General features: G+C 31.3%; 1 protein-coding gene across 1 annotated transcript in view; it reads right to left on the bottom strand.

Annotated features, from left to right (window-relative positions):
* Positions 1-338: 338 nt before the first annotated feature.
* The window catches only part of PCDH10 (protocadherin 10), a 42,247-nt gene continuing 29,990 nt past the window's right edge, over positions 339-12,595 (bottom strand). Inside the window, exon 5 of the mRNA XM_025386566.1 lies at positions 339-1,786. Within this exon, the coding sequence (XP_025242351.1) occupies positions 1,767-1,786 (20 nt within the window). The 3' untranslated portion in view covers positions 339-1,766. The remainder of the gene's footprint in view (positions 1,787-12,595) is intronic.

Below are 12,595 nucleotides of genomic sequence, written 5' to 3'. Positions count from 1 at the left end.
TTACATAAAATGTGATGAAGAACATTTGTCAAGTGTTAAGTTTTAGTCTATTCTTTAATAACACAGTGCAGCTCAAATTGTCATTGAATATAAGATCAGTTAAAAATTAAGGGAAGTATTTCAAAACAGGTTTCTAATTTGAACTGGGCAAACATTTTGCTATAATGTTGAAGGTTTGATATAATGTTTTGATACAATGTTTTAAAGGGTGAGCGGAGCTGTGACAATTTTGTTTTTTCCTTGAAAGATTATCTTACATTGTCTGATTTTTTTTCCCCTCTCTCCAATGTGTTCTAACCAGCATAAACAGTAGAAAAAATATATAAAAGAAAGGAAAGTGCTTCTTACTAAATTTAATAATTAATATTGTTGACATAAAAGTAAAAGGCAAGCTTAACTTTTGAAGGCTGACTCATGAAGAATTTTTTCATTAATCAAACACTGACTACATTTAAGCTATAAAATTTTCACATGGAATACTGAAACAAAAATGTAACATGTTTCTATCTCTAAATTTATCTTAAATTTAGAGATCTTTCATATTTTAGTTATTCTTTACCAGTTCAGATGTTTATATATCTCCATATATTCATATAGAGTTATAGATGTTATATTCATGTGTAATTAAGTCACAAAACTATGTAAAACTATGCAAAATAAAATTCTGTGTGAGTTATATGACTGATGACTTCTTAAAATAGTAATCTTCAGTTACATATTTTACACCACAAAATGTACAGACACCCAGTTTTTTTTTTCTAACAACAAATACAGGTGAATTTATCGATTCTTTATAAAAGCTTTAAGTGATTCTAAATTCAAAGCCATAGAAATAGAATCAGATTCATGTAGATTGTTAGATAGTTTGATAGTACATAGTCAGTGCTCTGTCTGATAACATTAATAGCTACGTCTTTGGCATTGAAAATTCAGTATGAGTTTTTGACAAAATTTTGTAGCTTAGAGCATCATTTTCTTTTAAACAAGGAAAAACAGGGTTGAGTAAGATATGAAAATTGGGAGAAAACTATTAATGATTTTTTCTTAGTAAGTTTGTCGTTGGGACCCTGAATTACCTTTTATTTTATTGTATTATGTGGACTGTATGCATCCATTTAAAAACCAACTGAGTTGTACCACATTTTAGGAAAATTATATAATATAATATATATATTTTATATTTATTTAGAAGCTTTGAAATAGTACAGTAAACACTTTGCAACACGGTGTATAAACTACAGAATGTCTTTGATATTTTGTGGGTCTTCAGAATACAACATTTTTTATAACCCACAGGTGAAAAGAACATAATCACAATTTCTCTTGTAAAGTTGGAATAGTTTGGGGGACACTTGATCACACAAAAATAATATAAAACAGTCAAGTTTAAAACAGTGATATTGCATTTATAATGCACAAATTTCCTTTATCTTTATGACTGGCTTCTCGAGGTGAATATAAACATCTAAAGGGCTCAGTGACATTTGGAGAGAGAAAGATAGATAGTGCTGTAAACAGGCACACACTGATCGGGGAGGCAAAATCAGTTGCCTCTAAAGTTTCTACAGTTCTGCACATTTCAACTCATTTCTCAGGCCTGCTGAGAGCAATTAGGTCCTATAATTGGCCATGATGACTCCGCCCGAAATCTAAATCAGTTACACATGACTAACTGGATGGCCAAGATAATGAAGTTGAAAAGTTGATGCTTTTGTTGGTCGACTTTGTGCAAATCATGCTGCTTCAGGTAAGTCCTGTAGAATTGACTAGCATATCCTTTTCCGTGCTGTGAAAAAGAAAGAAAAATACTCTAAGAAAAATAGGTTGATTTTTGGAGTTTAGAATTACATGTTATTGTAAAAGAAAGAAATACAATTAGAAACTAGTTGTACCCTCATACCAAACACATGTAGTGTCAAACTTTTTCACTGCTAGTAGTCATAGCCATTCTGTTGTTTGGTATTCTGAAAATGATAATTTTGATATTCTTATAATTAGTTTTGCATGGGAAATGGATATTTTATATACCAAAGACGAAATTTGTCAAGATTAACTTCTTAAAGTTACCTAAATAAAACAATCCCTACACTTCATTATGTAAGAGTATAGAAAAAAAAAATGTGTGGCCCTTACATTTCTAGAAAATGTCTCTAGCAAAATCTATAAATAACTTGTTTTATATTTAATTTCATAAATTATAAATTATATATATTAAACCAATATTTATTACAGAAAATGGTACCAGGAAGTATTTATGTAGTTAAATAATTTAAAGATGACTCACATTTTCTAGGTTTATTTAATCTCATTTATAAAATTTTAAAACCAAGTCTTTTTATGGTCCATACATTTTTTTAAAGTATTCTTATTTATGAGAATCAGTTTTCTCACAAAGAAATTAATAAAGGCAAAGGGGAGAAAAATATTATCAAATTTGTTCCAGTTATATAAAATATATTAAATTACAAAGCAGAATGCCCAGATTTGATTGTCCAGATTTCATAATTTTAAGTATTTTATTTGTAATGATAAATAATATTTCTTCCCTTATCCATAAACTTTGTAATATTTGACCATAAGCACAATGAGAGCAGTTGTATCATATCAATCTGTATGTGGCACATAACAGACGTATAACAAAAATGTGCTGAAAATAAAGCTAGTTGAATTTAGATAAAATTTTCATATATCTCATTAAAAGTTACAAAGCACATTAAGTAGCAAAACTGAATTATTTTAATTTCATAAATGGTTGCTTTTTTTAAACAAAGGTAAGAACACATTGATCTTCTCAACCTTATTCTCTGGTATTTCAACTCATTTCAAGTCTATCTAATTATCTATTTATCCTCATTTATTTTTCCTCAAAAGCTTAGTTTCTGATCATGAAACAGTTGTTTACTAGTTCACCATTTAGCAGGCACATCAATTAAAACCATAGAGTCAGCCAGATGTGGTGGCTCTCGCCGGTAATCCCAGCAATTTGGAAGGCCGAGGTGGGTGGGTCACCTGAGGTCAGCAGTTTGAAACCAGTCTGGCCAACATGGTGAATCCCTGTCTCTACTAAAAATACAAAATATTAGCCTGGCATGGTGGTGGGCACCTATAATCCCAGCTACTGTGGAGGCTGAGGCAGGAGAATTGCTTGAACCCAGGAGGCAGAGGTTGCAGTGAGCCAAGATCGTGCCATTGCACTCCAGCCTGTGAGACAAGAGCGAAACTCCATCTCAAACAACAACAACAACAACAAAAACCATAGCAGTCAGGCACTATCATCAACAGAAATGAAAATGAAAATAAATATCTACATGTATTATGTAGTATAATAACTAGTATTGAAAGTAATCAGAACATATTTTGTAATATTATATGATATCAAGAAGTATAAAATGAATTTGATACAATATTGTACCACACAGTAGCCAGGTCATAATATTCCAAAGAATATTCTACAAGTAAATGGAATTATTATTTTAATGGAATGAAATCCTATTTTTCTGTGTCCTTGAGTTCAAACTGTTTCATGAGAAACTTACATGTGAAATAATTCAAATAAATGTGTACACCAATCAGAATTGAAAATTATTCAATAAATTAGAATAGTGAAACCATAGAAGTTCAAGTTTATAAAATGACTCAGAGCAAATCATTACGGTCACCAAATAATTTGTTGTCCAAACTGGACCCACTGGTGAATGAAAAGAAACACTATCATTACTTACAGAAGATTTTGTGCTTTCTAGACAACCGAGGAAAATATTGTCACCTACAAATAATATTACTTCTTTCAAAATAAGCCAGGTTGGGGCCTTTATTTTTAATAGTAAAAATCAGAAAATGCTGATTTAGAGGAAACATTCTTTTCTTAGTTCAAGAACAAAAGAAACTCAAGAGTGGCCTATAGTCAACCTATAAACTAATTCATTATGTCAAAAAACTAATATACTGAAAAACTACATCTTAGTATAAATTCAGAAAGTAGTCAACCGAGCATATGTTTAGAGTATAAAGTATCATTTCTAGTTCTTATGGCTTAAAAGCCATTAACATAAATATTATATGTTCACTTGATTTAGTTAGGATACAAAAAGAAATTGTTTCTTTTTAATAAAAGAAAGTATTAAAATGGTTCACAGTTATAAGGACACAGAAGCTTAACATATGTTATACTCAATATCTTAAATATAAACTTAAAAGACATCTTTTAATTGCTGCTTAGAGTTACATTTTTTTTTTTAAGTTCACTATTCTACTTGTCTGAATAATACACCTATTCTACTTGTCTGAATAATTTAATCACCTTTTATTAAATTTACTTCCTCCCACCTATGCGTCAATTCATTAATGCAGATTTGGATAGGACGAATATAAGATCTGAACTTAGATCTGATCTAAGTTCTGAAGGTCAGAACTAATTAGATTGAGGAAGGAAAGTTTCCTCCATGTCAGAAGTTAATCGTACATTTGTGAAGAGTTGTCCCTCAGTATCTGTGAGGGCCAGGTTCCAGGTTGCCCCCCAAATCGGAGGATGCTCAAGTCCCTTATAAATGGCCTGTAGTGTATGCATATATCCTATGCATGTCCTCCTAAATATGCTAAATTATCTTCAGGTTACTTACAACATCTAATATAATGCCTAACAGCAGGCACATCACTTCGTTCACATAAATTCAAGGTAGTACTCAGTGCATGACAAATTAGAGTTTTGCTTTTTGAAACTTTGCAGGACTTTTTTTCCCAAATATTTTTAATCCACAATTGATTGAATCCACAGACAAGGAGTCCAAGGATGCAGAGGAGCCAAAATCCTGCCAACCTAGAAATAGTTTATACTATTACTAAAGTTTTAGTCACATCCGCTTTATTTCAAACCTTTTAAGGGTTGAGTTTAAACACTGAATAACTATTATTCTTGGCTGGGCATGATGGCTCACGCCTGTAATTCCAACACTTTGGGAGGCCGAGGCCGGTGGATCACTTGAGCCCAGGAGTTTGAGACCAGCCTGACAAACATGTCGAAAGCCCGTCTCTACTAGAAATACAAAAGTTAGTAGGGTTTAGTGTCACAGGCCTATAATCCCAGCTACTCCGGAGGCTGAGGAACAAGAATTGTTTGAATCTGCGAAGTGGAGGTTGCAATGAGCTGAGATCCTGCCACTGCACTCCAGCCTAGGAGACAGAGCAAGGCTCTGCCTCAAAAAACAAACAAAACCTATTATTCTTTTAGCGTTGTATGGGCTAATGTTGGACAAGTAGCAAGCAAATATTATCTGACCCTCCCCACAAAAAAAATATTAATTGATGACATTTTAGAGCCAGTACCAGGACAATTATTCCAGTGTTAAGTAACATGGAACATTTGCTGATGCATTTCAGGTTCGACAGAATGAGTCAAATACACAGAGAATCTCTATGTTTTCTAATGTATTCTATGTATGTTTTGGAATTATCAAAGCATACTCGGAGAATTTCTTTTTCTTTTTATTTCACAAAAGCATTTTTTTCTTGTGATGCATCAACATGTGGGGAATTGGTCACTTGATGGGAAAGCAGGTTTTATTTTCAATCAAATGAAATCAGAAGTAATAGGAAAAGGATTGTGTTCCTTTTCAATTTTATTCATTCAGTGCATTTATTCTTCATAGTGAGTCATAAATGCTAGATTAAGACAATTATCTTAATATCTAAACTATAGGTGAAAACGTATCCTTAATGGAAAAGAGATTCTCAAATATCTACCTTCTCATAACTTAGCATAGATATAATTTTTAATAAAAATTCCATGGTGTATATTTTTTCCTTATATTGTGGAATCCTATTTTTGCCTTTTATAATTTGCAACTGATATTAAGCTATGAGAAAAAATTAAATACTTAAATTAATATTTTAAGGTATTAAATTGACTAATAACTTAAGACAAATAACTATCACATGTATGTTGCAAAAATAATTGTAAAATTGTCAGTACTGTTATACTATTTATTGCATGTAATTGCCTGGTAAAAATTATCTTACATAATACATTAAAATAAAAATTTTATAAATTGAATATTCACATTGTCAAACTTGCAAAAGAGGAAAGAAACTACACTTTATACTTTATGATTGTATAAACCTCAGACACTAAAGAAATACATTAAGTTTATGAAATAATCTATTTCTGCAATTTAAAGAAAGGACACCCTTCAAATATCTCTGATGCCTGAGACTCTCCACTGCAGTGAAAAATTTCCGGAGGCTGAGATCAGTAACCTATTCCAGAGCTTATTCAAGTGTTCAATAAGCCTCATCATCAGGACACTTCTTTACATATAAATGCATCTAGCGTACAAGAACTTGAACACATTCCCCCCTGTGGAAGTCAGAAATATCTGTTCTCTGCTCTATGTAAAAGCACATCACACACTTCAGAATAGTTTTAAAGTAAGCCTCCATTAGAAATTTGTACAGATAAACAATCCATTCTTTTAACTTTCCTCTGTCTTATTTTTGAGTCATGTTTAAGGGTTCCCTTTAAAATCTTTTTGAATTTTTTTTTTTTTTCAGTTTAACCTTACATCCAGAAATAAGCACAGTAGTGTTAACTATTAAAAGAGGGTAACTGCTTGATTTTTTATTTACCTTCCATTTGAACACTCATATTTGCTTTTATTTTTTAAAATATAGTTGTATATTGTTTGGACTTTAAATCATTATCTTTCTCTCCCCAGACATTATGAATAGATTAGATTTTAAATTTAAATATATATGAATCTATGTAAATATATATTTACATAGATTTTTATACAATATATATTTACATATTATTTACATAGATTTATAATATATATCTATTTTAAAACCTTGATTACTTTGGTTTATTTATTTATTTATTTATTTTTGAGATAGAGTCTCGCTCTGGTATGCAGTGGTGCAATCCTGGCTCACTGCAACCTCAGCTTCCCCGGTTCAGGCGATTCTTCTGTCTCAGATTACTAAGTAGCTGGGATTACGGGTGCGCACCACCACGCCAGGCTAATTTTTGTAATTTTAGTAGAGACAGGGTTTCACCATGTTGCCCAGGCTGGTCTCAAACTTCTGGCCTCAAATGATCTGCTCACCTGGGTCTCCCAAAGTCCTGAAATTACAGGCATGAGCCACTGTGCCTCACCAAACTATGTTCTTAATTTTAATTCATAAAGTTCATACTCTCTTACACTAAATGTGTTTTTTTCTTTCACCAGACAGAATGCTTTAATGCTTTTTTATTCTATTTTGACAGAGATAAGACATCATAGAACATAGGTGGAAAACAGGAATTTGGAGATGGTAGTATTATAATATGTACTATATGTAAACTTGATTAATCTTTTAGAAAGTAAATCTCATAAAATAAATGACTCAAACAATCCTTTAGACCATTAATGTGAGAAATACATAGTAAAGCCAGGTATTGATTTTTACTTTAGTTTATATGTATATAGAATACTTACAGCATAGTTTGCAATGAATAGTTATTAAATTATAATTTAAATCCAGGGATATTTAAAAATAAGAAAATAGGCAAACACAGTTTTGTGAAATAGAAATATACATCAATGGATGAATAAAATGTATCATTTCAAATAGAAGAGAGAAGCATGTTGAGCATAATAATTGTATCATAGACATTCTCATTCTAGCAACTCTGGCAGCCTTAAATAGTTGGCCATCTCTCCTACAATTCTAATGTTACCGTTGTGGGAGAGACTATTTACCACTTCAAGCTCTGAGTTAAAAATGGATCCATCCTAATTTTCTCACCTAGCAGAGTGTGTGCAATGAATAAACTTATTTCATAATCTGTGAGGTACCTTCCGAATCAAGTAGAGTTGACATACTGTGAAAGGCCCTAAATTTACTACCAAGACAATTTCAGATATTAGTATTGATCAGTGTTTATTTTTAAACCAAATTTCATTGCTAGGCAAAGGACTTAACAGCTTTAAAAATAGGAGCTTTTATTTGTCCAAAAGTGTACTACACAGATACAATGGTATACAATTACCCTCACATAGCTTTGTATGACAAAGTGAATCAACTGAAACATTACAGATATTTTTTTCTAGATAGAAGATCAGCAGGCACTTAGAAATTTCTATATGTGTGTGTGTGCGTGCATATATGTGTATGTGTAAATCAAAACTACCTTGTCACAAGGCAATAGTATATTTACAACTGTTTCACCAGGAAATATCTACCCAGTGGATTAGTGCAACTATGCCAACTACTTTCATATTATTAAGAGAATAGATGCAGTTATAGTAACTCAGTTTTGTTTGATTTAATAATACCTCTAATTAATTATATGAATGAACAGTGCTTTTAACTATGACAAAAACTAGTGATAGTGTATTAACTCCTATAGTCAAAACGCTTTGAATATTATTATTTGAATTGACTTGAGGAAGATATCTAAAAACACAGAGTAATCATTTTTAACTTTTCCATTTAGAAACAAGAATTGTCAGTATTCTAAAGATATATTTTTGAAACTCTAAAAACATTAAACTTTTATATTAAAATATTTGTTTAAAAAAGAAGCCAAGACAATGTACTAGCATAGAAATTTGTAAAATGTTCTTGAACTTAGTTCAAGTTTCTCTAAAAATGTGAAAAATTATGTTCTAGAAGCGTAATAAATTTTTCCTCAGGAGAAAAATAACAGGACCCTAACCTAGCCCCTTTGGGTACCATACCATTCAACAAACAGAACACCATCGCCCAATTAGTATCTCAAAGTAAAGTTTGGAGACTGAATTATTTTTCACATGTGCTGACCCTATACTGGTGTATATTGAGGAAATGTAAATATAATATATCTTTCTCTGCATGTTTATAATATCACTGATGATTTTTCTGGAATCCTTCATCACAGCCCAATAAAATACGGAAATTGGGATTTGTTCCAGAAATATTTGAAAATAGCATTGTTTACATTAGCAATGAAGTACCTTTAAAATTTATTTTGAAGACAATTCCCTCAGTTATCTCTTACTTTAATAACAACAAAGGATACTTTCATTTAAGTTACTGTATCAGTATTGTGTGTATCTGAAGTTCCAACAAAATATCCATACTTAAAAAAATACACAGTTCTTTTTTTTTGAGAAGCGCAGAGCTGATAATATTTAGTGATATTTAGGCACTTACTTTTCAAGTGTTTTCCTTCAAAACAACATTATAAGAAGACTAAATTAGCACATTTCCTGTGAGGTTGAAATTAGCACTGATTTTCAAAACAGAAAGCATGAAAATCCTGAATGGGATTGGTCATTCTCGTAATTACAGGAATGTTGTGCTTGTATAAGCCTATTTGCACCTATTGTATCACAATATTTACTCCAAATACTTGTGATGTGCACCACTTCATCTTTTATATGAAAACCAAGTGTAAATTCCAACAAAGTAAGATGAGAAAAAAAATACAAGTAAATAATAAGACCTTCATTAAAAAATATATAGCTGTGTAGCTAATGTATTATCCATCAATAACCTACTTAAAAAAGGGTAAAGTTTCAAAATAATTTACCCACAACCAAACAGATTTAAGACACATAAACAATTGGAAGCTCTGGGTTGATAAATATTTCTAAACAGCCTATTCAAAGATACATTCAAAGAAGACACAACACATACAACTTAGAAACAGTGTGTAAATGTATGGCTATTTGCATACTTGATGATCAGATTTCCCCTAACATAATTTGGTTACTTCTATGTCAAGGCAAGTAGAAGGTTAAAAGCAGGAAGGGCAGACTAAGAAGGGGGTTAAAAAGGTTCACACACTGAAAACTGGCCACAGAGAAGAGATGCAGAAAAAACAGCACGGCACTAAAGCACCAAGACTATACGTTCTGATAACCCCTTGAGTTGGGTTGCCATAAAAACTACAGAGGGCCCAATAACACTTGAATTTCAGATAAACAATGAATGAATCATTTTTAGTAGGTGTATGTCTCATAGAATATTTGGGTGCCAAGTATATTTTATTTGTTAAGTCTGGCAATGCTGTCCTCAGGGCATCTACTTCATGATAGCACAGATGACATTACTTACCACTAAAGCCAAAAAAAAAAAAAATGTTGCATTGTGTTTTTAAATTATAATATAGGACTAGTTCATATAATAAGTTCTCTATATATCTGTGTCAAAATAATTTAAAATTAAGGCATATGAGTTCAGAAAGAGATAAAAAAACATAATTAAGTTATCTAGAATATAAATTTTTAATGATTAATTTTCTAATTATCATATATTGTATAATCTTAACTGTTATTTAAATTGTTTCCTTGTATTATGATTAAATTTTATCCCCATGTTTTGAGTGAAATTTTTGTTTTGGTGAGATGGATAGCGCATATTAAATCAATATTATTTCTTCTTGGTGTAATAGGTATAATTTTTAATTGCCTATCCTAGAATGAAAGCCTGGGTACATACTTTAGTTTTAGTTATACTCTAGAAACTCATTAAACCACCTCCTTTTCTTCCTTTCAATTTAACCTGTCATCAGATAATTAGAGATTTGAAAAACTGATAAACAATGAATTAAACTTGGCTTTAAAAAAACACAAAAATGCTTAATTATTGAAACAAGATAATATGCTTATTAAAGGTTAAAATTCATTTAATTACATTCTAATTAGATGCCAAGATTTAGATCCTTAAATCATTATGTTACTTTTGGAAACTTTAAACTTGGTGTTCAATTAGAGATCATGTAAATTATTATAAACATTTAATTACATAGCAAAGTAAAAATATTGCATTATATATTTACTATCTATGCAAAGTATTACAATAAATTTAAATAAAAGTTCAAATTTTAATTAATCAATCTTTGTTGGGGCCAGTAAAGAATTCTAGTCAAACAGTTTTGAAAATGTATACTTATATATATGCATTATTATTAAACTATCAGAAGTGTACAAAACTACCTATATATCTCATAATAATGTTCTCATAAAGAAAGTAAAATTCTTCAACATGATATTTAAAAAACAGCATCTGATGTACCCATTTATTACTACAATGCCATAAAACAGATATAACTTATGCAATAATGACGATAAGTAAGAATATCATATATATACAAACTGTTACATAAAAACTTCAGAAACCTGAAGGAAAAGTCAGATGAATCGCCTCCAGCCATAGGTATCCAGTACTATCAACAACCTCATGTTCATAAATATTATACATATCCACAATGGCTCACCCATTATGTTTATATTTAAGATAACTTTATATTTACTTACTGTTTACGCATATGTTTGCAAATGATACGTGGCAGACAATTGAAAAGGAAATAGCTTAGTGAAATTAGCCGGGAGTGATGGTGAAACATGAACTTTAAGGACTTGTGAAAGAGAAAGTGATATGTCAGAAGAAAGAATAAAAGAACTAGTATAGATAAGGCCAGAATAAAAACAGAAAATTAAGAAAATCTGAAAGAAGATAAAATACAGCGGAGATTAATTAGGACTGGAAATGGTTAAGATTTTTTGTTGCTTTAGTTTGCTTTTTTAAATGTTATTCAGGGACTACTGTAATTTTATTATTTATCTAAGTCAGGGTAGAGGTCTAGACTAAGTACCTTGAAGAAAAAAGAATTGCACCTCATTTCCATTCAGAATATTTCATTTACTGATTCATTGCTGTAGTCTAGAAGCATTTCTGGGCTTCTACTTTATCCCAGGCACAGTTATGGAACATGGAACCTTTACATGGAGCACATGATTCAGCTCTAAAAGATCTTACACTCCAATGGACCGAAAATTGTTTCACAAACTATTCTAAAGACAGCAATTACGTATAAGAGTCTATAAGACGTTACAGTTAGAGTGTCTGTATCTCAGTGTCTGAGAAGTCTTCTCATTAAAAGTAAAATAAATTGAATCTTGATTGATGAGTAAGAGACGGTCATGCAGATGAATGGAGAGAAAAGCGGGTTTTCAGATGAGAGAGGATGCCAGAAGAACAGAATGTCTAAACACACAAGGGCTTAAGAAAAAGTATCCATGAAGAAGCTGACCAATCATTAAATGATGTGAAACAGAAATGTAGGCAGAGCTTAAGTACAAAAGTCTTTAAAAACTAGAATAAATATGGAGGTTACTGTGGCTCCAACAGAGAGCCTCAAAGATGTGTTAAGAGGAGAACATGAGTCAAATGTTTTGGAGAAATAGTCTAATTAGTTAATATTTATAGCTAGATAGTAAAGGAGAGGAGTCCTCATTGCTTTTGGTAAGCTAGTTAGAAAGGACTGGATTTGAGGAATACAAAGTAAATGCCTGCTTTCTCACAGAGCACAGTGGGAGAACTCAGGGTTAATACTTTCCATATCTGGAAGTAAGTTTGCATTCCATTACTCTAAATCTTCAAAATGTAACAAAACACTGTACTCACAAAGACTGCCTGAATACTGATTCTAAGGATGACTGTGAAAGGAAAAAAGTGATGAAATGAGATGCTCAAAGAAGGGATTCCATGCCACTGTCTCAAGCCTCGGGTATTTCCCACAGCCACAAAACCTAGGAACCTATAGAAGAGTACAGGATTTTTTTCCCATAAC

The sequence above is a fragment of the Theropithecus gelada genome, chromosome 5, assembly GCF_003255815.1.
Source record: "Theropithecus gelada isolate Dixy chromosome 5, Tgel_1.0, whole genome shotgun sequence".
Classification (NCBI taxonomy): domain Eukaryota; kingdom Metazoa; phylum Chordata; class Mammalia; order Primates; family Cercopithecidae; genus Theropithecus; species Theropithecus gelada.
The sequence above is the reverse complement of the archived record's forward strand: the minus strand, read 5'-3'. Positions and strand labels throughout refer to the sequence as shown.